We start from the raw sequence: 21,738 nt of genomic DNA, 5'->3' as shown, positions 1-21,738 counted from the left end.
GCAAGCTTTAAAATCACAACCGACTATAGCACTGTATGTGCTCCCTTGGGAATAAAATCACCAGATGCTTTTCTTCAGAACCAGAATCCATCCCTCAAATGAGTAACAAGCAGTAGCTCAAACCCCCAAACATTGGAACTTCCACTGCTTTAACGTTTTCCCAACAAAAATACTGCCTGTTAAGCTTAGTATAGTACTGCTACCTATTTTCTTACCTATTTGCCTTGTTTTACTCCTGCAACATTAAATATTCCTAATATGCTTTGGCTTCCAGTGTCCCTGGAAATGTTCACAAACCATGTAGACAAGGCCCTTAGTGACATGGTTTAGTCCTGGGGTAAAGGCTAGACCTGATGATCTTAAAGGTCTTTTCCAACCTGGTTTATTCCATGATTCTGTGATTCTATTATCAGAAGAGTCCCTAGAGTTCACACAAGTGCTTAGAAAGCTTCCTGTAGCTCCATTCATCCTGCCTGTTAAACTAAACTAGTAACCAACCCAGGTATCTGGAGTAAAAGACAAAGACAAAAATGTTAAGAGATGCATTTAATGCACCATGGTAGTATAAATCCTTTCAGAGGCTGGTAATTAAACCATTCTCTGCATTTCCTGAATGAGTTTATACTAAAGCATTCCCTTATATCAATGGTTTTGACAAGTAGGGAAAAAGCAAAGGTGACAATGGGGAAAGTGCTAAAAAACCCCTCAACACCCTATCATGTTTCTCTCAATTAAGCATTGTAACAGACTTGTTCAATGCTTTTCCTCTGTGTGAACCTACACTATGCTAAAGCAGCAAAATAGCCACACAAGCACAGAGTACTGTGTAAATCAACCTGTAAATACTACCTTGCTATAGAGAAAATGGAACGGTCAAAGGCATTCCCTAATAAAATGAGCATTGAAATCCATACATCAGAACCCTTGTAGAGCACCATATTTCAGAAGGATGTTCAAATTGTATAGATGTACCGAAGCTGGAGGCAGATCATTCCTTGTTGGATTCAATGATCAGACTCCCAGTGAGGTTCCCCAATGAACACAAACACTACTAAACCAGTCCTAAATACATACTGGTTTTATATGGATATGCTTGTGAGGGAAAAGGAGTTCTTATCCCACTGTTTATTCCAGCTGCATTTGCTCTGCATTTACACCTTAGCATTCACCGTTGTCCGTATTCTCATCAGCTGGTTCCTCCTTACTCTGTGGAATAGGAATTTCTGTCTGGTCCCTCTTTGAGGTGGTATCAGCCAGTTCCTCTGCAGCTGAGGTGGGGCTTTGCAGCTCCTTCACACAGAGGGTGGGATTGATCATTTGCTCCCTGTCTTGTTGAGAGGCTGGTGGTATATTGCTGTCTTTGGGTAGCTCCACCAAGGAAGGCTGAGGTAGGTCTTTCTGTAAATGGAAGATCACAGTCAGAAGGATGGAAAGCAAGAATTACTGTGCCCAGGTATCAGGAGTGATGGTTGTACAAGACAAAGATTAAAGGTCCATCATCTCTGTTATCATTGTGGACACATTCATAGTTATCCCATTTTCTTCCAGAAATGTGTTTTAATTGCTTTCTGCTTGATTATTCCCTGCTGATTACACAGGAAGAGGCAAAGAGCACTTTGGCACTCGGCCGCACTCTGGTTTTCCCCACATCTATACTCTCAATGCACAACAATAGAGGAAAGTTGTGAAGTTTATCATAAATAGTTGAATAACAAAATAAATGTGACTGTGGGGGGAACCTCTAGCTTGATAGATTTGCCCTTCAAGTAGTTATTAAGAACCTAGAGTTATGCATCCCAATGGAAATGACTCTTTTTGGAATCAAATTGATTTCACTTCTGCCCCCAGTGAAACAAGGTGATAATTTACTATATTGAACTAGATTTCTACCTGCATAAGCAGAAGACAAATATTTTAAGGATGTGTTTAATAACAGAAATCATTATTTTAATATTTAATAATAACTTCAATGTAAATTAAATGAGTAAAATTCTGTCCCAATCCAGAAGGAGAGACGAGATCTACTTTACTTCTCACTAATCAGTTTAAGTGGCCACAAACATTAAATAAAACCTTCCTGAGGCAAATAAAAATATGTAAAAAAAAGGGCAAAGAATCAAGCAAAACAATAATCTTTGGGTTGGTTTGATAATACTGCAATATTTTACTCAACTTTAAGTCTAGTTAGGTTTTTATAATATTAGTATTTCTTGAAGACACTCATATCAAACTGGTATTCACCGCAAAGCCGCTGCCCCTCCAGAACATTCCAAGCTCCTTTCTCCAAAAAGCCACAGCAAAGCTTGTGAAGAGAGTACAGGGCACCAGGTAGAGGAGAGCAGGTTGTCCCATCTGCATCATTGCCAAGGCAACAAAGGTCATAAGGAGGCCTATGCCGTATGCTGAAGGGAAATAAAACCAGCAAAACCCCGTTATTCAGATACAGCTTTGCTCAAGAACTAAATAATGAGCTACAGGAGCATCCTAACAGGAACTTGGTTCAAGTAATATATAAAACAATATCTCCAGTATTTTTTCAGTCACTTTTTTACATACCTACGGTGCAGGCTACAAAATACACTCTGGATGACTGCACCTGGATATCAAATCTATGGCAATAGGCTACCAGTACGCCTGGGAAAGGAAAGAACAATTACAACATGCTTTCAACCCATTCATGGCTTTAAGATACACAAAACCACCAAATTATCTAGGAACTTCTATGATTTCCCCCCCCCCAAGCCTTACTTGGGCACCCCAGTGTTTTAAGTGTTATGAGAGCATCATGCAGGAGGCTGCAGAGCCTCCAGAAGAGTAGCCCAGTGTAACAGAAGCACTCTAATAATGACATTAAGATCGACAAATACACAGAACCTAAATACAAAACATCAGCCCATTTCTAATAAACAGTTGTAAAATCGTGTTAACAAGAATAAGATTAAGCTCATCCCTTCCAGCTCCTAGTAAAGACAGGAGAAACTTATGGTTAATGTCTATGCCTATTGCAGGTCAGAGGAGACCCAACCAGGGATGACACAGTTCATATTTCCCCAAAACCACACAAAAATAACTGATTTCACAGAAAAAAAAAGTGAAAGCCAGAAGGTGCAAACTCGTTTTCACCTGAAGTGATGCCAGGCATGCCTCTACATACTACCTAAAGCCAAAGTTGAGAGGACATGGTAGAAACTCTGGATGTTGCGTGACTAACAAAATGATGACACTTTGGGTGGTCAGGTATGCATGTACCCAAATCCTGGCCAAATGGACAAATCATTTCCTCTATCACCATACTACTAATAGGTTTTATACTACAAAATTAATTGCTAAACCAACTCTGGAGATTTCTCTACATTACTTGGCATCACTGCATGTGAAATTGAACCAGAAGATCGATGTGCATTGAATTTGCTATGGGAAAAGGTGACTAGTGCAGTAGTCAAACCAAACTGCCCATCTGAAGCAGAAGTACAAGACGTATAAACTAGTATCACAGTGCAACAAGTCAAATTGTTCACATGCTCAGTAAGAAATACCTGGAACTAAAATGTCTCCAAATCCTAGAATAGAGAAGGGCCTGTCACACAGAGCCAAGGGTGACAAGCTCAGGCGTGGAACCTTCAGGACCATGGGGAGCTAGGAATGAGAGACAGATGCCTTATGAAAAGCTGTTTCCTCTACGTACTGGCACCACCTACCAGCATTTGCTTCTGTTGTAGTGAAACTGCAGACTTCAAAATAGAGCAAATGTCTCTTTTTTGTACATTACAGATTCTCTGAATTTTATTTCCTCGCTTAAAATATTTTCTTAATGCTACTGACAACAATTAACAAAACTGATTTCAGGTACAAATAATGAAATACTTTCCTAAAACAACCCAAGGAGACCAAAGCTGCTCTGATGAACCACTAAAAGCCTGATTTGCCCCCCTGTGTTTGGTACAGATTTCCAGGGAGCTCAGGAGTGCTTATTTCCACATGAAATTCTTTTCAAACTGGCATCTTCCTTTCAGCTTTGTGGCCTTTCAATTCTAGAGAAGTTGCAAGTGTAATAGCTGGAAATTAGTGCCACGCTTTCAGTCTACATGCATTACCTTTTCCTGAGTGGTAGAATCAGCTGGACCTGCAGCCACCTCCACCATTAGACTCTCTCCAGACTAAAGGGAAAAATAGGGGAAATTGGAAATCAGCACTTCACTCAGCAGGTCTGGGATCATTTAGGAACACTGCGAGCAGCAGGCATTAGAGAAGTACTTCACTTACCTTTGTTAGAAAAGGTGTGATAAATACGAAGAATACATCATACACAAAAAGAACCACGAGGAGCAAGGTACAGTCCTGAAGGAAGATACAAGGTACTTGGTATTGACATCAGATGCAACCATAAACAGCAAAGAAACAATCAGCAACTTCAGACTATTCAAGGCAAAAAGCTAACAAAACCAAGTGAGCAAGCTATTTTTCTTCATTCCTAAATGTTTTAGATGGAAGAACTGGGTCTTGCATGCACCACAGAAAAGAAGGTCATAGCTTGGAACAGTATCCATGTTCCTTTAGCCAGTTTGTACAGGGAAACAAACCTATAGCTGAGGATGACTTGAAACCCAGTTTAAAGAGCTGCCTAAGGGGCAACTAAATGACCAATTCTGATTTTTATCTTAGGATAGTGAGTAAGTTCTGGAAGATTTGAAAAAGGTACCAGAATGATGCTTTTTGTGTGTCAAATTTGAGAACAAAAAAACCATCCCAACACCCAACAAAAACCAACCCCAAACAACAAGCTTCCCCGAAACCCCACAAGTGAGTGTGTGGTGTGTGATTTACTGGTGCTCAGCAGTACAGGACTCCATGCATAACAATCACATAGCACTTACTGGTCTACATTTTAGTCATTACTTCACTCTTTTCCAAACCACATGTGAATGGAAGTGCATTTCCAAACCAATATACTTCATTATAAGCAACTCCTCTGTTGAACTATATACAGGCAAACAACCTCTTTCTGCATTTAACTTTTATACCTTAAATGTAGACAGGCGAATCGTTTTCAACATATAAAGACAGAAAGCAATTCCTAAAGCATCTTGCAGAGCCCAGGCCCACCTAAAAAGAGAAAAGAGTAACATTTTCGCAAGAAGCAGCAGGAAAACCAGACCAAACCTTGTCCTCACTAAGGACCTACTTGCACAAAAAACTATTAACATCCTTGTTGTCAGCATGGATTCACAAATGGGAAGTTAAGCCTGATCAACCCGAGTACCTCCTACAATTAAATGAATGGTAGGGGAGGGGAGAGCAGTGAGGATATTGGCTATCTAGGCTTTAGTGAAATTTTCCAATGAGAATTTCTGCCCAAGTGTCTAATTTCTTTCTTATCACTCTACAGCATGGCCAAGTTTAGGCTTCTGGGGATGTCAGTTACTTATACTATAAAGCATACTATGATTTCTAGCACAGATACTAAAGTATACACTTACTGATCTTCGTTTCTGAAGACTCCCCAGACTACACTGACAGAGATACAAAACACTGCCAGCAGCAACATCCGGACCTGTGGCCGCTTGTGGAAATAAGGCAACTTGTTGTCTGGGATTCTGAAAATGAAACACACCAAAGCTGCAGTTGTTTATGCAGTTCCCCTCCTCCTTCAGAAACATTGTGAAGTTTGAAACCACCTTGTAAATCCCACAGCTCCCCAGCATTATATAAAATTAATTCTGCCCATTAAAAATGCAGAAGTTGCTACATACCTACACTTTCCCAAGGGGAACCTTCTTACAAAGGGTGACAGACAACTGTAAAGACCAATTGATGCAGCCAGGCAGAATATTCCTATGATAACGTAGACTGGGAAAGAAAAAGGAGTAAGTTCAAGTAGGATAAGGTAAGAGATGCTTTTTTGCCATATGCTGGCTGAATAAAGAACAGACAAATCAAAAGGCCTGAATGAGAAACAGAGCTTACATGTCACTAGGAAAAGTTAAATTCAGAGCCTTGAAATGACTGTTAATTAGATCTACGCTTTTTAAGGCTCTAATTCTAGCTTATTTTACTCAGGTGTACTTTATGCAATAGCCACTTCAACATATCAAGGGTTTCTCTTCTCATTATGAGTATACATGAGCATCATAAGGTAACTCTTAAAATCACTCAGCAGAATGAATTAATACAGATGAGATGCATCTTTGATAACTTCCTTAGCAATATGATGGAAGTTCCAGTGCATTAAACTCTCAAGTGCTTTTGTCAATCAATTTAATAAGTAATCAGTAGAAACTTATCTTTATAACAATAAAAAAATTGATCCTGGATCCCATTACTTAACCTCAAATTGAACAATAACATAAAGACCAGTGTAGGTTTGAGAATACCTTTGATAAAATATCAAAGAAGTGATATTGAAGATGTATCAGTACAAATACAACTTTAAAAGTACCTAAGTGGTCATAGAAGAAATAAAGGAGGATCAGCATTGAGCAGCACATCACTACAAACACGCAGATCATTATGAGAGTCACATCAGTTGTTTCATCGTCATGTTTCTCTGTGCCATCATCACGTTTGTGCTCCATGGACCGCCTGAAAGAGTAACACAACTATAATCAGTTTATTTCTTCCGCAACAAAACGGGGAAGGGCACTGAACCGTCAGTGAGAACAACATGGGGCTGAAAAACATGACACGGCACCAATGCCTGTGCACTGATTTCCACTCAAGTCAGTGAAACTCCACGTTTCACATGGATGTATGAACATCAGCTATGATGTGATGCACAAACCAGTAAGCACTGCATTAGTTTATCAACAGCGCTATTTTTCATTCACTAAGAACTCAACAGAAACCTGAAATACTGCAGAATAATTTGCTGACTTTAGAAGAAATCCTCAAGTCAGGTTGTGCATATAAAACAAATGTTAGAAATCAGGGTGGCACAGGTGACCTCCCCTCACTGGCAAAAAATAACCAGAAGCTTTCAATCCAAGACTCATAACACACATAGCATGTATTAGCCATCGCTGTCATCCTTTGGTCTCCAAACCTCATTGCAGAGCTACCAATTGATCTTAGATAAATACCACATTCTTTTCTTCTGGGAAAGACACAGGAAAACTTACTCCAGTCCAGGGACTCACCTTTTAACGTCTCTGCTTCCTGCCCAGTAGCCTCCAATTGCAACAGTCCCGACAGCCATGACAAATATAATCACTATGTTGTAGTCCAGCACAGGCTCCTTTGGTGCATACAGTGCCCCTTTCACATAGGGGCCAAAATTCTGCAGAGGTAAGTAGAAGTTATGAACCACTTCCAGAAAGTTACCTTAGCAAAGGTTCAGTTAGCTAGTTTTCACTAAGAAACCTCAGAATCAGGTTTTATTAGAACTACATAAGAGTAATCTATTTGCTGTACTAATAGTGATGTTCATTTCCAGCACCAGGCTCCATTTCAATTTCATTCTGAAGATGAGAAATAGCCTCCCAAGAGATGTGGGATTTCAATATATATTTTCAACATAATAATACAATCTACATTATTACAGCAGTCTACAGATTCAAAGCTCTTCAGATGGACTTCAAAAACTGTTGAGTGACTTATTTAAATGAGATAATACAAACCAGAGAATGTAGTATCAAGTTTACCTTGTGAATATCTAACATATCATCATAGCTGAGCAGAGCCACAGGAATATCAATCTCTTCATATTGACTCCTGTTGCCCCCAGGAGGAACCTGAAAGACAGTTCAGTCCAGGTAGGAATATATTAATTTCTTCTACTGCTTCCAAAAGGTTAAAGTTACAAATTCTATTTCTATTAATTTGGGAAATATTCCAGAAAGGAACACAACGACAGCAAAAACTCAAAGTAAAAATGCATGCCTGCTTCCACTAAAACGTAACTTGGTAAAGACTGTAACAGCAGCAAACAAACTTCAAGCAATATCATTTGCATATCAGACTTTATGACTGATGTGTGCACCTAGTATTGACTGGAGTATTCAAATCCACTAATATTACAAAACACACAGTGGTGATGCTCCAGCTGAATCTAAAACATTGGATTCACTGTGATCTAGCTCTCACTCAAGGTAGTAGCATGAATCAATAAGCCAACCTCCTTCTTTGATTCCAGTATTTCACATGACTAGGATAATTCTGAGCCCTTGACTTGACACAGGCTCTATGCAGTGTTTCCTACTTAAATGAGTACCTCCTCCTCATTCTCCCAGATGGATTGATTATTTCCATGCACAGCTGTGCAATGTATGTACATGCATAAACACATATATTATTTATTTGAAAGAGAAGCATCAAATACCAGCAACGAGCACTGAAGACAAGACAGTATCTAACATCAGAGCAGGATCAGCAATGTGGGAAAGACAGAAGGAAGCTTACCAGTCTCTCCTTACTAACAATCAGCAGCCCATGAGCTCCATTTATCTGAGCAAGCCTCACTTTCTCATAGAAGGCGCAATTCCCTCGCATCACCATGGGGATTTGATAATTAAATCCCCCACGAGGTACATCAGAAGAAGAACACAAAACAGATGCTGTCTGATTCCGCAGTTCCAAGAGTGACTGAAAAGAAAAAAGAATAATTAAATGCATATATATATATAAAATAAGATTATAAAAGAAGACAATAGCAGAAACCACAGAGTTTCTAAAGGACAATTTTGAACTTTCAAGTAAGGGAGTAATGGCGTACTCTAAGAAACCTGAAAGCTAAACCCAGTGCTGGCCTCTCTATTGCACATGGTTCTGACTTGCTTCAACTTATTGTACAGAATTTTGCTGGTAATAAGTTTTGGGTTCATGCACGTGCGTTTGTTTTCTTCAGCATTGCTGCTGTTCTGATGCATGCATCCAGGATGTAGGAGGAGTACAGCAAAGTGCTGTAATTGCTAGGGGGGCACTGATTTGCAGGCTGAGAGGATGTAGAGGTATGGACAGCTAGAAACACAAACACAGGCTGGGGTAAAGTGCAAAAGCATGTCCAGGTTGGCGACTGCAGCTTTTGAATCAGCTTGGAGCTACTAACAGCTCGACTCTTACATCAGTAGTCAGTTATAGAGGCATCTCCTCATACAAAACCTCCTTTCCAAAAACAGCTAAGTGCCATTCTCATTTAACTGGTCACATTGTACAATAGGAAGATTTTTGTTTTGAACCAGGAATAGCTATTGACATGCTGTGTAGAAAAGAATACTGCCATCGTAGCACTGCCTAGGGTGATCTTAATAGACAGAAATATCTTCTGAGTAGAGCAAACAAAGAAGTTATTTCAAATTGTAACAATTCAAGTTAGATGTTAGAAATTTCCCTGTACCAAAGGCATTTCTGACCCAGTTCTTCTGCTTGGCCAGGTACTTACAGCTTTACTCAGATCCTGTGGCAAATGGGCCCACTGAGAGTTGAAGAGGATACAGTAGTCTTTGCCTTTGCTGCCTCGCTCCCCTGAAAGGACACGTACCATCCCATACTCAGAGGACACCTGAAAACATAGCAAAAGATACCCAACAAGATCACATGAAATAGAAGTGATGGAGTGATGGGTGCACTGCTGCTGACTGCCCTGCTTTGTATCTGAAAGAAAAAAGATTCTACAAAATCTGTGCAGGGAGTACAGTGGAATCTGGTCTTATTTCTATCATACTTCAAACAAGTACAGATACATTATGCAGATTCCATGTACCCACTGACTGGTTTAAGAATCAAATGAAGCCTCACTGGATGTCTATAAGAAAACAAGTTCAACTCCCCCCCCAAACAATCCAGCTACAATGGTGCATGGAAGTATATAACCAGAGCAATAGTAAGAAACTGCATTACTGCAGAACAGATAAGAGACCTGCAGTCCTGCCCTGTGCTTATCAGAACTGATGACACCTTGCTCTGGAGAGAAACACAACGCAATATCCCTAACCACTACTGCTTTCGAATGAGACAAAGTTGTGACAGACTAATCTGACAACATATAGTTTAACATTCATGAACTAAACAGGCTAATGAGTTGATAATGATACAGTTACACTCTGACAGCTACATCTTACACATTTGTTTCTCCAGGCAGGAGCTTAGAAACAAGATGCTGAAGATGACTGCAGGCAGCACCAAAGTTGTGTCTTGCTCAAAAACACATTCAAAGAACCAATCACTCTCATTTCTCCCTCTTTATTTCAAACCTCAGTACACAGAAGTTATTCTGCACCCTGAGGAGACACTTTTTGGACACTAGTGCTCATTAAGTGCTCTAAAACACATTCCACTGGTGTTGAAGTGTGCTCAGCATAGCCCGTGACACAGTTTATTTCAGTGCCGATTGAAGCCACTTAAGCAAAGTGCAAGTTTCCAAGGTACGAGATACTATTGTGCATATGTGATAAGGAGAAAACATATTTAGCAAAACCCAACTACTTGCCAAGGCAGACTTTTTAACTCCTATCTCAGCTATTTATTCAGAGCACCTAAAACCCTCCCACCAAAAGGAATGCATAGCAAAAAAGAATCCGTTATTATCATCACCTTGAATTTTCCAAGAGTAACAACCTACAGAGATCAAAATACAGACCCAGGCAAAAGACCAAGAGAAAAGCATTTCCTGCTTCTTGTTACAGGATCTGACTGGGCTTAAACAAACAAACTCTCAGTAGCTCGGCTTTGAATATCCCGTGTATCCAAACTGCATCCAAACTCTTCAGGCAGCTTCGCAGGAGCAGCTCCCTGTGATCCAACACTTTTATGCATTTGAGAAACAATCAATCTACACAGCTAAAAGTGTTACATTTCTAAGATACAAACTAAAGATCTTTAAACCAAGGGAATAAGTACAGGGTGTGTTGCTACATTTCCATTTCAATAACCACCACTGGGACTCAGTAATAATCTCAAATGGAACACTGGGGACAGCCATACCCAACTAGGCTTTCTGAGCAACTTAATGGATGTTCTTTAAAGAAGTATTAAGGGAGTGAAAGGTTCTTAATGTGAAATGCTCAAACCATTTCAGAAGCTCTGTGTTCTTGTATGCCCAAAGCCAAGTGATGAAATCAAGGATGAGAGGAATTAAAGGGGATATGAGCAGGGCTAAAAGCTGAAGAGGGTGTGCAGAGAATGGAGTCCTTGGAGAATGTGGATTAACAGACACTGTTACAAAGTGATTCCCACTTAGCATCTAAGCCTATTTCTGAAGTCCGACCACGACAAGATTGTTCTTATCCTCCCACCTCAGCAGGCAGCAGAGGTTCTTGTTTCAGTACCACAGAGCTCTGATGCCTCCAGTTTTGTTTCTCTGTAAGGCACCAGGTAGCAGAGAACAAAAGTAAGTTCGAAACAATACAGCTGATGCCTTGGGATACTGGCAACGCTTCTGATGGCTCTTAGCTCCTTGAGTTCATTCCACAAACTACATTAACCCGTCAGGAAATGTGATCTGTGCAGACCCTGTACCATGCTCCTACAATCCCAAAAGGCATTCAGAAAACAGCAGCTCTTGTGACAATACGGTTTTAGGATACTGACTTCTTACAATATATAATAATGTAAGCACTGCAACAAGCTTCAATGGGAATGGGCTTCCAAGCCTCAAATAAGAGAATTAACATCTCCCAGTTAATCAGGGAATTACCCACTTCCCCTGCATGAATAAGGGGAATATCTCACCAACCAGGCATCCATACAGACAATAGTGTCCTGGCACCAGCAAGACCTCTGCAAAGCTGAAACTCAGTAAGAATCGCAGCCTTATGGAGACTGCTGCACAATTAACAGGTAGCAAAGTGCTTTATATAAAGCTGCAGAAGGTTTTCACACAACACAAGTGTAAAGCACAACTTACCAGGGAACCAAGCCAATCTAACGGTGGCATTAGAACACCCTTGTTTGCTCTGAACCTCAGCAGACCCTTCCACGGCTCATTTAATACATTAAAACTGCAAAACGCTCCCTTGGGTTTTTTTGCTGAGTGACGTTTTTGGTGACATTGGTGAATTCACAGGGCTCAGTTCTGGGGTTTGCAAGGTAAAACATGGAAGGCGATGGAGAGGAGGAATTCAGCTCACCCACATTCAAGAGGCTGCGGTGTGAGTGACCGAGCCAACCCAACGGCTCAATCTTGTCCCTTCCTCTGTCCCAAACTCACCCGCATGCCCCATACGTTTTTCCTGCTTTCATTAGCTTTATCGAACGATTAAGGCACCTGAACCTCACAGAGATTTAACAGACACAGGGAGCCGGGTGCTTTGGAGGAGAGATCATCAGATTGGTGCTGCTCATGGAAAAGGCAGGGATTGGAACTGGTCTCTTCCAGCCCAAGCCATTCTGTGCCTCCGTGTTACATAAACCCGTTGCTAGCCCGCAGAAAGCGCACAAACACAGGCTGAAGCCGTCTTCCTTCCACCAGCACAAGCGGCCTCCCCTCGCCCATTCCCCCCCTCCAGCACCCTCCTGCCGCGGGCAGCGCTGTTCCTGCCCACCACAGGCGCCCCTCACACCGCCCGCCCCCCGAGGCCTCCAGCCACACAGACCCCGCCAGGGCCGCAGGGCCAGGGTCGGGCCCGCACCCGGCTTTGTCCGTCACGGTTCCCCCAGAGCTCACCTGAGGCAGCAGCTGCAGGAGCTCCAGAAGCAGCCAGACCCGCAGCCAACCCCACAGCCAGCCCCACAACCGGAGCCCGCTCGCCGCCATCGCAAGCACCACCCCTCCGCCGCCCGCTTTGTTTCGGACTGGGCCGAGCCCCTTCCGCACAGTGTAACCCAGCAACCCGTCCCGGAAGCCCCGCCCCGCGTTCGTCCTTGGCCAATGGGCTTCGCCGGGTTATGACGTCACTTCTGGCAGCGGCGAATGAAATGGCGAGTGGCGGCGGTGGCGGTGGGAGTAAGATGGCGGTGAGGAGGTTGTGGGGGGCTTCGGGGCCCGGCTCGGTTACCTCAGGGTGGCCGGGCCCGGGGGTCGCGGCCGGGGGTGCTGCCGGGCCCGGCCCTTCGCCGTTTCTGTACCCGTGTTAAAGCCAGCATGATAGAACGGAGCGTGGTGGGGGTTCTGTGTGGGAGCGGGTGTCGGGAGAGCGAGCGGGAAGGGCTCTTCCCTCAGGTTGCTTTTGCTCCTGTCTTTTAGGACAAAGAGAAGAAGAAGAAGGAGAGCATTTTGGATCTCTCCAAGTATATCGATAAAACGATCCGGGTGAAGTTCCAAGGTGGGAGAGAAGGTGAGGCGGGGTGAGGCGTGCGCCTCGGCAGCGTGGAGCGTATGGGGCTTTCCCTCGTTTTCCGAGTGGTCCCGTTCCTTTCTTGTAAGGAAAGGCCATCGGTGGGCTTTATTTGTCATTATTTGCTGTTACGGGGGTAAAAGCTTCTCTATTTGAACCTTGCCATTAACCCCAGGCTGCAGCTTTATCGCAGTGTTTCATTCCTGTACCTTTCTTTCATCTCATTAATTGTCTTCAGCTGTCATATTTCTCTTAGCTGTTCTTTCCACACTGCAAGGGTGCACTTAAAGCAGCGAAGAAAGACTTACGGGTGCTACAATTAACTCGCCTGTTATCCCTTTCATCTCTCAACATGCTAAATGTGCTTGGAGTCCATAGCATCCCAGCCTGCTTTGGGCTGGAAGGGACCTTCAGGCTTCTCCAGCTCCAACCCCTGCCACAGGCAGGGACCCCTTCCACTGGAGCAGTTTGCTCCAGTCCAGCCTTGAGCACTGCCAGCGATGGGGCAGCCACAGCTTCTCTGTGCCAGCGCCTCAGCATCCCCCAGTAAACTTCATCCTTGTTTCAATACATTTCCCCAAGCCTCATCACTTCCAAGGCTCTTCTGTCACCATTGCTCCATCTCCTCCCTTGCTGTGTATGGGCAGTTGGCCATGGTTTGCAGCTGGCAGTGCCATCTGCACACCACTTGTTTGTCTCAAAGCTGGCAGCAGGCTGTTAAAGTCATGTTAAAACTCCCCTGGCTCCTGAGGCTTACTTGTCCTCCTTATTGATAAGCAGACAATAGTTACTGTGTTACCCCCAAAAGTGGGTTTGGGAGTGGTGGGGTTTTCTTTGTTAGGTGGTTTTGGGGTAGTTCTCAATTCCATTGAACCCCTTGGCTTAGGTTTTCTTCTCAGACAATTCACACCAGGTTCTTTCATGATGTTCATCTGACACCTGGGATCGTAAATGTTGTGTTTGAGTTGGGCTGTTAGTGGTAATCAAAAGGTATTTGTCATATTGGGAGCTTGTTCTGTGTGGTCTTACTCAGTGAACTCCTCTGTGTGCACAAAGTGTGTTTTGAAGAGCATTATGCAGCATTGGTTAAAACCCCTTGTGAGTTCCAGTTGACCACACAAACAGGGTGCCCCTGCATTGGCACTTTGCTAAAGAGGACACTTGTTTCCTGGCAGTGGTCACGTTTGCTTCATAACCTTGGTTGAAGAACAGCACTAGAGAGCTGAACCTGCTCTTTATGCAGTTTTGTGTTGCTGTATACCTGATTCTGGTCTCTCATCTTTGTTTTATGTGTGGGCTTCCATAGCAAGTGGTGTCTTGAAAGGATTTGACCCTCTTCTGAACCTTGTGCTGGATGGTACCATTGAATACATGCGAGGTAAATAACCTGCAACCTGTATAAAGCTCCTTCCCCTCCCCAAAGTCATTTTCATCACAGAACTCCCACAGCTCTGTGAGTGCCTTTTGAAGTTGCTGGAATTTGGTTTCTTTTCCTTATGCTGCCATTTGAACTGTGGATCTCTGCTTTTCAGATCCAGATGATCAGTACAAATTAACAGAAGACACACGTCAGCTGGGACTTGTGGTCTGCAGAGGGACTTCTGTGGTTCTTATTTGCCCACAGGATGGGATGGAAGCTATTCCAAACCCTTTCATTCAGCAGCAAGATGGCTAGTGCTTTGGATTGTCTCTGATGACTTCGAGGGTGCAGATCATCAGAGAAAACTTACCAGTGTGTTGAGAAGCTTCCTGAGTTGGGGAAGGGGTTTAAATGTGGATTTGTTAGTGTGAAAGAATGGTCAATTGTTATGTTTGTGGCTTGCCATAAATGATGCAAGGATGGGGCATGACATGTAAGAAGTATGTTCTGATTTCCCCCCTCCCAGTAAATGTGTAACTTACACTGTTCAGAGCTGCCAGGGGGCCACATATTGTCATGGAATTATCTGAGGCCCTCTTGATCTTGTGAGTTTTGGAGCACCCACATAAAATTAGTAAAGAATGCGCTGAATATCGGTTATATCCTTTACATTTTTAAATACATTAAAATGTATTTAAGCTAATCTACAGCCTAAATTAATTAGAACATGGTTTTCTTCCTCTTAGAGAGCAGTACTCAGCTAAGAAGCAATCTGCTACGGTCTTCCTGCTGTTCAGTTCAGTCTCTTTTGCCTGCTTGCCCCATGTGCAGGAAAACAACTGGTTTTGTATAGTACCTTGTCATCACCTTCACAGGCTTTGTAGCTAAGAAGAGCTTTTCTAGCACTTGTTTCAGGCCTTGGGGCTGGGATCTGTGCATCAGAAAGCTCCCACATTTCTACAGAAGGACTGGACTATTAGGATGGTTCTTGGCTGAAGGACATGAACCTTATGGAAGTACCTATCTGATCCTGGGAATTCTAGCGGAAGAATAAGATTCTAATGTTCGGTTGTAGGCAGTGTCTGGATATACTGCATATTTTTATATTGTGGCTATCCACATGTGGTTCTGCTTGTTGGAACTCGATTTGTAAGTGAACATTTTTATTTCTTTTATACTGAAGAAATAACAAGATTTGAGGATTTTTTTTAATAAATAAATACAACTGAATCTGTTCCTAAATGTCTGGGCTTTAGTCTGAAAAGGTGCTCTACACCTGACACTGCAGTCTTCCTCAGCTGTAAATCCAGTCACATTTGCTCAGGAGCGCCATGAAGACAGCAGAATTAGGAGGGACCATGTCAGAACCTATGCACCCCTCTGAGACAGGAAATCAATGAGAGATGGCAGCATCTGGTCCCTTGTCTAGTGGGTATTTAAAGAGTGCTGAGTAGAGGAGGTCATAGGTGCACAGCCTGGTTTGGGTTGGAAGGGACCTTCAAGCTCCTCCAGCTCCAACCAGGGGCAGGGACCCCTTCCACTGGAGCAGCTGCTCCAAGCCCCTGTGTCCAACCTGGCCTTGAGCCCTGCAGGGATGGGGCAGCCACAACTTCTCTGGGCACCCTGTGCCAGCGCCTCAGCACCCTCACAGGGAACAGCTTCTGCCTCAGAGCTCAGCTCAGTCTCCCCTCGGGCAGGTTCAAGCCATTCCCCTTGGCCTGTCCCTACAGGCCCTTGTCAGATACATAAATCCAGAACAGGGCTTTCCAGCCTGGAAGAAAGGTAATTTTAGCCATAATCATATAAGCTGGGAAGCTTGCTTATTTCAGGCTGAAATGATGCTGTCACTGGGTATGGCTCCACTGCAGTGGCTGCTTGGAATCTGTTTGCTGTGTGCTACAGCACTAAGAGCTCATCCATCCTCCTGAAGGTTCTCTTGACACACGTTTATCACTTCACTCCTACACTATTTTCCAGCACTGATGCAGTGACTTTTCTGCCCCTCCAAGGTGTTCAACGGACAGAGCACCACAGAGGGTCAAGGTCGCAGTAGCCCTTTATTTAGCACGGGCCCTGAGGCATTTACGTACCATGCCACCACTGACCCCTCTTCAATGATGCCATCTTTGTGTAGACACAACAGCTCCAGGAACTTTTGCTTCAGGTTCACTTGCCAGGTACCAAAAATAAAGCCAGTTATGAAGGAACAGAGCTGTTCTCCAAATTAAATCATTCCTTAGCCCAAACCTGACACAATCTGACTCCCATCAGCTGGAAAGCACAGGACTTTTTCTTCCTGGTCAGGCTGGATCTGGCCTGGCTCATGCCCAGGTATCAAATCTTCTTACAGAAACACATCCATTAATAGGAAGGGGACAAGGGAGTTTGTTATCGATGACCTGGCACATATCAGTGTAGGGATCAAAGAGGACCACAATGGGAAGGGCACCGTTCCCCTTCCTCTGTCCAAGGAGATAAATTCGTCCATTCACAGTGCTGCATCCCATGAAGAACTTGTGGGTCAGGCATTCCTCATCTACCTGGGTCCATTCATCTGTCTCCACATCGAATCGAAAAGCTCCTCCTCCTATGGTGTATAGAGCACCATTTAGTGAGGTGATGCAGAGATCATATCTGGGAGGGAAGAAACCCTTGATCAGAATCAACAGAAACAGCTGGCCCTGAAGCACTCAGTGTGACCGTGGTCCTCAAATCATGAGTCCCGTTTAATGGAGAATTGTCATGGTTTAAACCAAATCCTCACAGTACTCTCACTCACTTCCCCCCTCTTTGCTCCCCCAACTCCTGGAGAGTTAGGAAGGAGAATCCAAAGAATGTAGCCCCCACGGGTTGAGATAAGAACGGTTTAATTGCTAAGGCACAACACAAATCACTACTGCCATCACTACTACAAATAATAATGATAAAGCCAATAACAAGCGAAAGGAATACAACACCCCACGAGCCACCAACCCATAACTCACCCCCCCCTGCCCAGCCGAGCACCGTGTGCTCCCTCCTCCATCTCCCCCCCGTGCTCCACCCCTTTTGGCCCTCTCCCAGTTGCATCCTGGGTATGACGTGCTATGGTATGGAATACCTCATTGGCTAGCCTGGGTCAGGTGTCCTGTCTCTCCTTCCTCCCGGCCTCCCCTCCTCCCTGGCAGAGCAGGTGCTCAGAAAAAGCCTTGAACAAAAACACCCTCAAAACATGTTCACTATCAAGCATCTGTTCCCAGCCCAGAAGTCAAAACACAGACTGCACCAGTTACAAGAAGGAGAAAAAATGACTGCTACTGCTCAAACCATGACAAGAATCCATCCAGGTGGTGGTGGACTTCTGCATTTCTCCTCTTGGAGCAGGACCAGCACTAGAACCTCTCCGTTCCTGCCAGGCCCCAGAAGGTTCTCTCTTACCTTGGAAGCGGGGAGAATGAGATGACATCCCAGCTGTCTGTCTCCGTGTTCAGCCGCTGCACTCCATCATAGACATGGCCATTTTCATCCAGGCCACAGACCACGTAGATCCTGGTTCCCATGCTGACCGCATCTCCCCTCTCCACAGGCTGAGCCATAGGACTCATGCTTTCCCACTCGGAGTCCACCAAAGCCATGCGCTCCACTGCTGGGATTATCCCTTCATCTGTGCTCCCTCCGAGCACATACAGGTAGAGCCCTGCTCCTACTGCACAATGGCTGTTGCGGGACTTCTTCATGGCAGGGCCTTCCAGCCAGCTATTGTCCAAGCAGTTGTAGGTAAGAACCCAATCCACACTGTACCATACAAACTCATCCCGGAAATATCCTCCTGTCACAAACAGGAAGCTCCCTGGAAAGACAACAGGGAAAAGTATCTATTACAGGAAGGCTAAAAATGGTTCCCAAGAGCTCTCATCTCTCCCTGGGCTGTAGCAGTGAGGTGCAAGATGAGGAGAGAGAATGACTGCACTTCCTATCAGTTTGCAGTATTGGAGTCCTTGCAGGAAGTGTGCTCCCGAGTCTGCTGCTGCTCTTCAACAGCATCATGCAAACACTGCCTGCAAAGAACCTCTTGGGATCTGATATCCAGACTCCCACTTGAAATGGCACCATCACCAGCACTAGGTAAGGGAAGGCACAGCCCTGAGCTGCCTTGGAAGTCATCAAGCATGAAGATTTCACAAAATCCATGGCAAGTTTAAGTTCATAGCAACTATAAATTGGAAGTCACCGTGTGTCAAAACCACCATGAAAGAGAGGGCCAGAAAACATCCCTTCAGTGAAGTCATTGGACTCACTGCAGGTAAAGCTAATGGAGGAAATGTATTAGGAAGAAGCTCTTCCATGGAAGGGTGCTCGGAGCAAGCTGCTCTAGTGGGAGGTATCCCTGCCTGTGGCAGGGGGTTGGAACTGGATGGTCTTAAGGTCTCTTCCAACCCAAACCATTTCATGACACTGGTTCAACAGTTTCTGCTAACCGAAAAGCAATATTCACCCTTGTCTAACGTGCTCCCAGGACTAAGGAGAACAAAACCATTCTTTGACTGGATATAAGCACAAATATGAGTGAGGTTTTAGCAATGCTGAACAGCAGAGATCTACAGGAAAAGCAACTTAATTCCCTGCACCTGGGGCTTTGAGCCTCAAGTTCTGTCTGCATTTACTGAATCCCACTTCTCTGGGAGTTACCTACTGCTGCCACTGCATACTGGGTGAGGTTCCTGCGCTGCAGTGGAGAACAAGCCTGCCAGGTCCCCGTTTTAGGGTGAAAGAGAAACAGTTCTTGCTGGTCCTTGTCGTGCTTCCCTCCCAGCACATAGAGGGTGTCATAGCTCCGGCCTGCACGAGGACGCAGCTCTGTGCTCTGCCAGCTGGGTGGAGGACACAGGTCTAACTTCTTGATGAGGCTGGAGAAGGTGTCTGCCTCCCCGGAGCGCTTGCGGTGCTTCACCAGGCAGTCGAGGAAGGAGAGGCTCAGAAAGGTGACCCTGACGTGGCCAATGAGCTCCAGGAAATCCTCCTCTCTCGTGGCCGGGTCCTCCAGGACCCAGCTCATCACACTGTCAAAAACCACATCTTCCCGGGGAACAAAGAGCTCGTCGCTCTGCAGCAGCTGCAGCAGTGAGGCTTTGGGCAGCGCCTTGAATTCCTCCTGGCACATCACGTCCCCCCAGTGAGTGAGCGCCACGTTCACGGCAGAGGTGTACAGCTCTATGAAGGCAAACTGCTGTGAGTAGCTCATGAGGCCCAGGCAGTTGGAAACGTGCAGCTCCCTCTCCAGGAACTTCTCACACAACAGTTTCACTCTGTCAAACTGGAAGAAATCAGCTGCTTCCAGCAAGCTGGTGACGGTTTCCTGCTCTATGAGCACCTGTGCTGTGCGAGTGAACTCGAGCAGTGCCCGGAAGGGCACAGCCTCAACCCCTCTGATCACGATGTGGTGCTCAGAGCTCTCTCGTGCTCCCCCGAAAAACATGGCTTCGAAGTAAGGGCTGTGGGTGGACAGGGCCCTGCGGCTGACCTGGAACAGGCTCCCTCCCACCTCCAGAACTGTGTCTGCAGCCGCTTCTGTCTGAGGTCCCAGCTCCTCCGGTTCTTGTGCAGGCTCCATGCTTCTTGACTGCCAGGCAGTTAAAATTAACTCAGCCTTTGCCTCTGGGAGGTCTCTGGAAACATTATCCCCCCCCCCACCCCTCCCCAACAGGGTAAATACAAGATAAGGCAATCTTGTGCTAAAAATAAGGTATGGTTTCTCCCCTCCTGCTTCGCTCTTCAGTCTTTCCTGCTGCTTTCAGAGCAGCAATAGCAGCAGAGCTGTGTAACCAAAATCCCACACTTTTAACTGGCACCTGCCTCAGTGAATCAGCCAAGCAAAGAGCCTGGAGGATGAGGAGGAAAAAGGAGGAACAACCAAAATTGCTTCAAACACTGACTAAACACCAAGAAGCAGTAGAGGAACCTTGAACCCATATCTGTTGCCTTCGAGAGGCGTGAGGACCTGGTTCAGGAACAGCGTCACGGCCCCCCCCTTGGGTCACTCGGTCCAAATGCTCACAGACACCAATGTGGTGGACGGCAAATGGTGTTTATTGAGAGAGAACATGGTGTTATATAGCCTAGGTTTAGGATGTCATTTCTGTCTGCTTGCATCGTAAAACTGGTATCATCACCTAAATGCTATTGGCTACCTGGAGAGGGATCTTATCTTTCTGTACAGCACGATATCTTCCGGCTGCCAGGCCCTATCTGCCTACACATATCCATTACAATACTTCTCACTTCTGCAAATCAAAACCATAGGAAAGCTTGAGACTTCCTGGGAACAAACCCACTGATTTCCCCAAAGCCACATCATTCATTAGTTCAAGTTTAAGATTAAATTCCAGAATGCTGGCAGTATTTTGTATGTATGTAACTGTGTGCTTTTAGTAAGAGATGGGGGAAGGAATGAGCTCCCGTTCAAAGCTAGATGGCTGTCACGTCTTCGATCATCCTCAATCTCAATGCACTAAATAAGCAGTCAGTACAAGCAGCAGCTCACCGACTCCACACAGTGAACTTGTCCAAAGTGTTTAGACCAAGCTATTACACAGAGAGTTTGCACAGTGACCTTGAACAATGCCCCTTATCGCAAAGAACCCATGCAGCAAGACTCAAGCAGAATAGTGCTATCTGAATCCAGAGCATCCTTGAGGTCCCCTCCTGTACCTCCTCAAGAGGTTTCTGCAAAACCTCTTAACCAATGGGTTTATGGTCATGTCTCATGAGACCCCCCTGCAGTCCTTGGGTGACATGGCCTAGTGTGAGGTGTCCCTGCTCGTGGCAAGAGGTTGGAACTGGGTGGTCTTAAGGTCCTTTCCAACCAAACCCATTCCATGATTCTATGAAAAACAAACATTCATCTCCTGTCCTCCTGTTCTTGCAAGTCCAAAGCATCTCCCCAGTACTGCAGTCTTGGACTTGCCACTGCCTTGGCAGTACCAAGGAACCTGCCCCTAGGTCTAGGGGTGCCCCAAGGTGTCCCTTGTTCCAGGACCCAACACATCTTCACCTAGTTGAAACCAAATGAGGTGTTCTCTGTTGGCATAGCCCAATGTGGCTGCATGTCCTGGGTATGCAGCCTCCTCACTGTGCATGCTGCATGTGTCTTGTCACACATCCACCAGTAAGGTGCGACCAAGGCAGGTTACCTCC

General features: G+C 44.9%; 3 protein-coding genes across 4 annotated transcripts; 1 reads left to right on the top strand and 2 right to left on the bottom strand.

Annotated features, from left to right (window-relative positions):
* Positions 1–533: 533 nt before the first annotated feature.
* SPPL2B (signal peptide peptidase like 2B) lies at positions 534–12,750 on the bottom strand. 2 transcript variants are annotated; one of them, XM_013130789.3, is made up of 15 exons: positions 12,596–12,749; positions 9,374–9,493; positions 8,395–8,577; positions 7,638–7,727; positions 7,134–7,273; positions 6,437–6,579; positions 5,751–5,847; positions 5,478–5,594; positions 5,022–5,103; positions 4,264–4,338; positions 4,095–4,157; positions 3,537–3,636; positions 2,557–2,634; positions 2,242–2,402; positions 534–1,398 (listed from the first exon to the last, which is right to left on the bottom strand). In XM_013130789.3, exons 1-15 carry the CDS (start codon positions 12,683–12,685, stop codon positions 1,159–1,161), a joined length of 1,779 nt encoding a protein of 592 aa, XP_012986243.3. In that variant the 5' UTR covers positions 12,686–12,749; the 3' UTR covers positions 534–1,158. The 2 variants fall into 2 exon arrangements, with proteins under 2 accessions (XP_012986243.3, XP_030898180.1); XM_031042320.2 differs by having other exon boundaries at positions 1,307–1,398; positions 2,174–2,402; positions 12,596–12,750.
* Positions 12,751–12,815: 65 nt separating this feature from the next.
* LSM7 (LSM7 homolog, U6 small nuclear RNA and mRNA degradation associated) lies at positions 12,816–15,268 on the top strand. Its single transcript, XM_005141497.4, has 4 exons — positions 12,816–12,885; positions 13,115–13,205; positions 14,512–14,583; positions 14,738–15,268. The coding sequence occupies exons 1-4, from the start codon at positions 12,817–12,819 to the stop codon at positions 14,878–14,880; spliced, it is 375 nt and encodes a 124-aa protein (XP_005141554.2). The 5' UTR covers position 12,816; the 3' UTR covers positions 14,881–15,268.
* A 1,618-nt stretch (positions 15,269–16,886) lies between these two features.
* On the bottom strand, positions 16,887–20,182 carry LOC101875077 (kelch-like protein 24). The gene is made up of 3 exons (XM_005141498.4): positions 19,234–20,182; positions 17,983–18,394; positions 16,887–17,199 (listed from the first exon to the last, which is right to left on the bottom strand). Exons 1-3 carry the CDS (start codon positions 20,153–20,155, stop codon positions 16,887–16,889), a joined length of 1,647 nt encoding a protein of 548 aa, XP_005141555.2. The 5' UTR covers positions 20,156–20,182.
* Positions 20,183–21,738: the final 1,556 nt, after the last annotated feature.

Source organism: Melopsittacus undulatus, chromosome 19 (assembly GCF_012275295.1).
Source record: "Melopsittacus undulatus isolate bMelUnd1 chromosome 19, bMelUnd1.mat.Z, whole genome shotgun sequence".
In the NCBI taxonomy this organism is placed as follows: Eukaryota; Metazoa; Chordata; class Aves; order Psittaciformes; family Psittaculidae; genus Melopsittacus; species Melopsittacus undulatus.
This window is presented reverse-complemented; position numbering and strand designations above follow the sequence as displayed.

Bases quoted from the DNA above. Each gene is read 5' to 3' on its own strand.
- SPPL2B (XM_013130789.3), bottom strand. From the start codon at position 12,685: ATGGCGGCGAGCGGGCTCCGGTTGTGGGGCTGGCTGTGGGGTTGGCTG. The intron at 4,339-5,021 runs GTATAAAAGTTA...ATCTTCCTTCAG, and splicing joins TTCGCCTGTCTACATTTAAG to GACTGTACCTTGCTCCTCGT. The intron at 2,635-3,536 runs GTATTTCTTACT...TTCCTTTCCCAG, and splicing joins TGGAGACATTTTAGTTCCAG to GCGTACTGGTAGCCTATTGC.
- LSM7 (XM_005141497.4), top strand. From the start codon at position 12,817: ATGACGTCACTTCTGGCAGCGGCGAATGAAATGGCGAGTGGCGGCGGT. The intron at 12,886-13,114 runs GTGAGGAGGTTG...CCTGTCTTTTAG, and splicing joins GCGGTGGGAGTAAGATGGCG to GACAAAGAGAAGAAGAAGAA. The intron at 13,206-14,511 runs GTGAGGCGGGGT...GGGCTTCCATAG, and splicing joins GTTCCAAGGTGGGAGAGAAG to CAAGTGGTGTCTTGAAAGGA.
- LOC101875077 (XM_005141498.4), bottom strand. From the start codon at position 20,155: ATGGAGCCTGCACAAGAACCGGAGGAGCTGGGACCTCAGACAGAAGCG. The intron at 18,395-19,233 runs GTAACTCCCAGA...TTGTCTTTCCAG, and splicing joins GTATGCAGTGGCAGCAGTAG to GGAGCTTCCTGTTTGTGACA. The intron at 17,200-17,982 runs GTAAGAGAGAAC...CTTCCCTCCCAG, and splicing joins TCATTCTCCCCGCTTCCAAG to ATATGATCTCTGCATCACCT.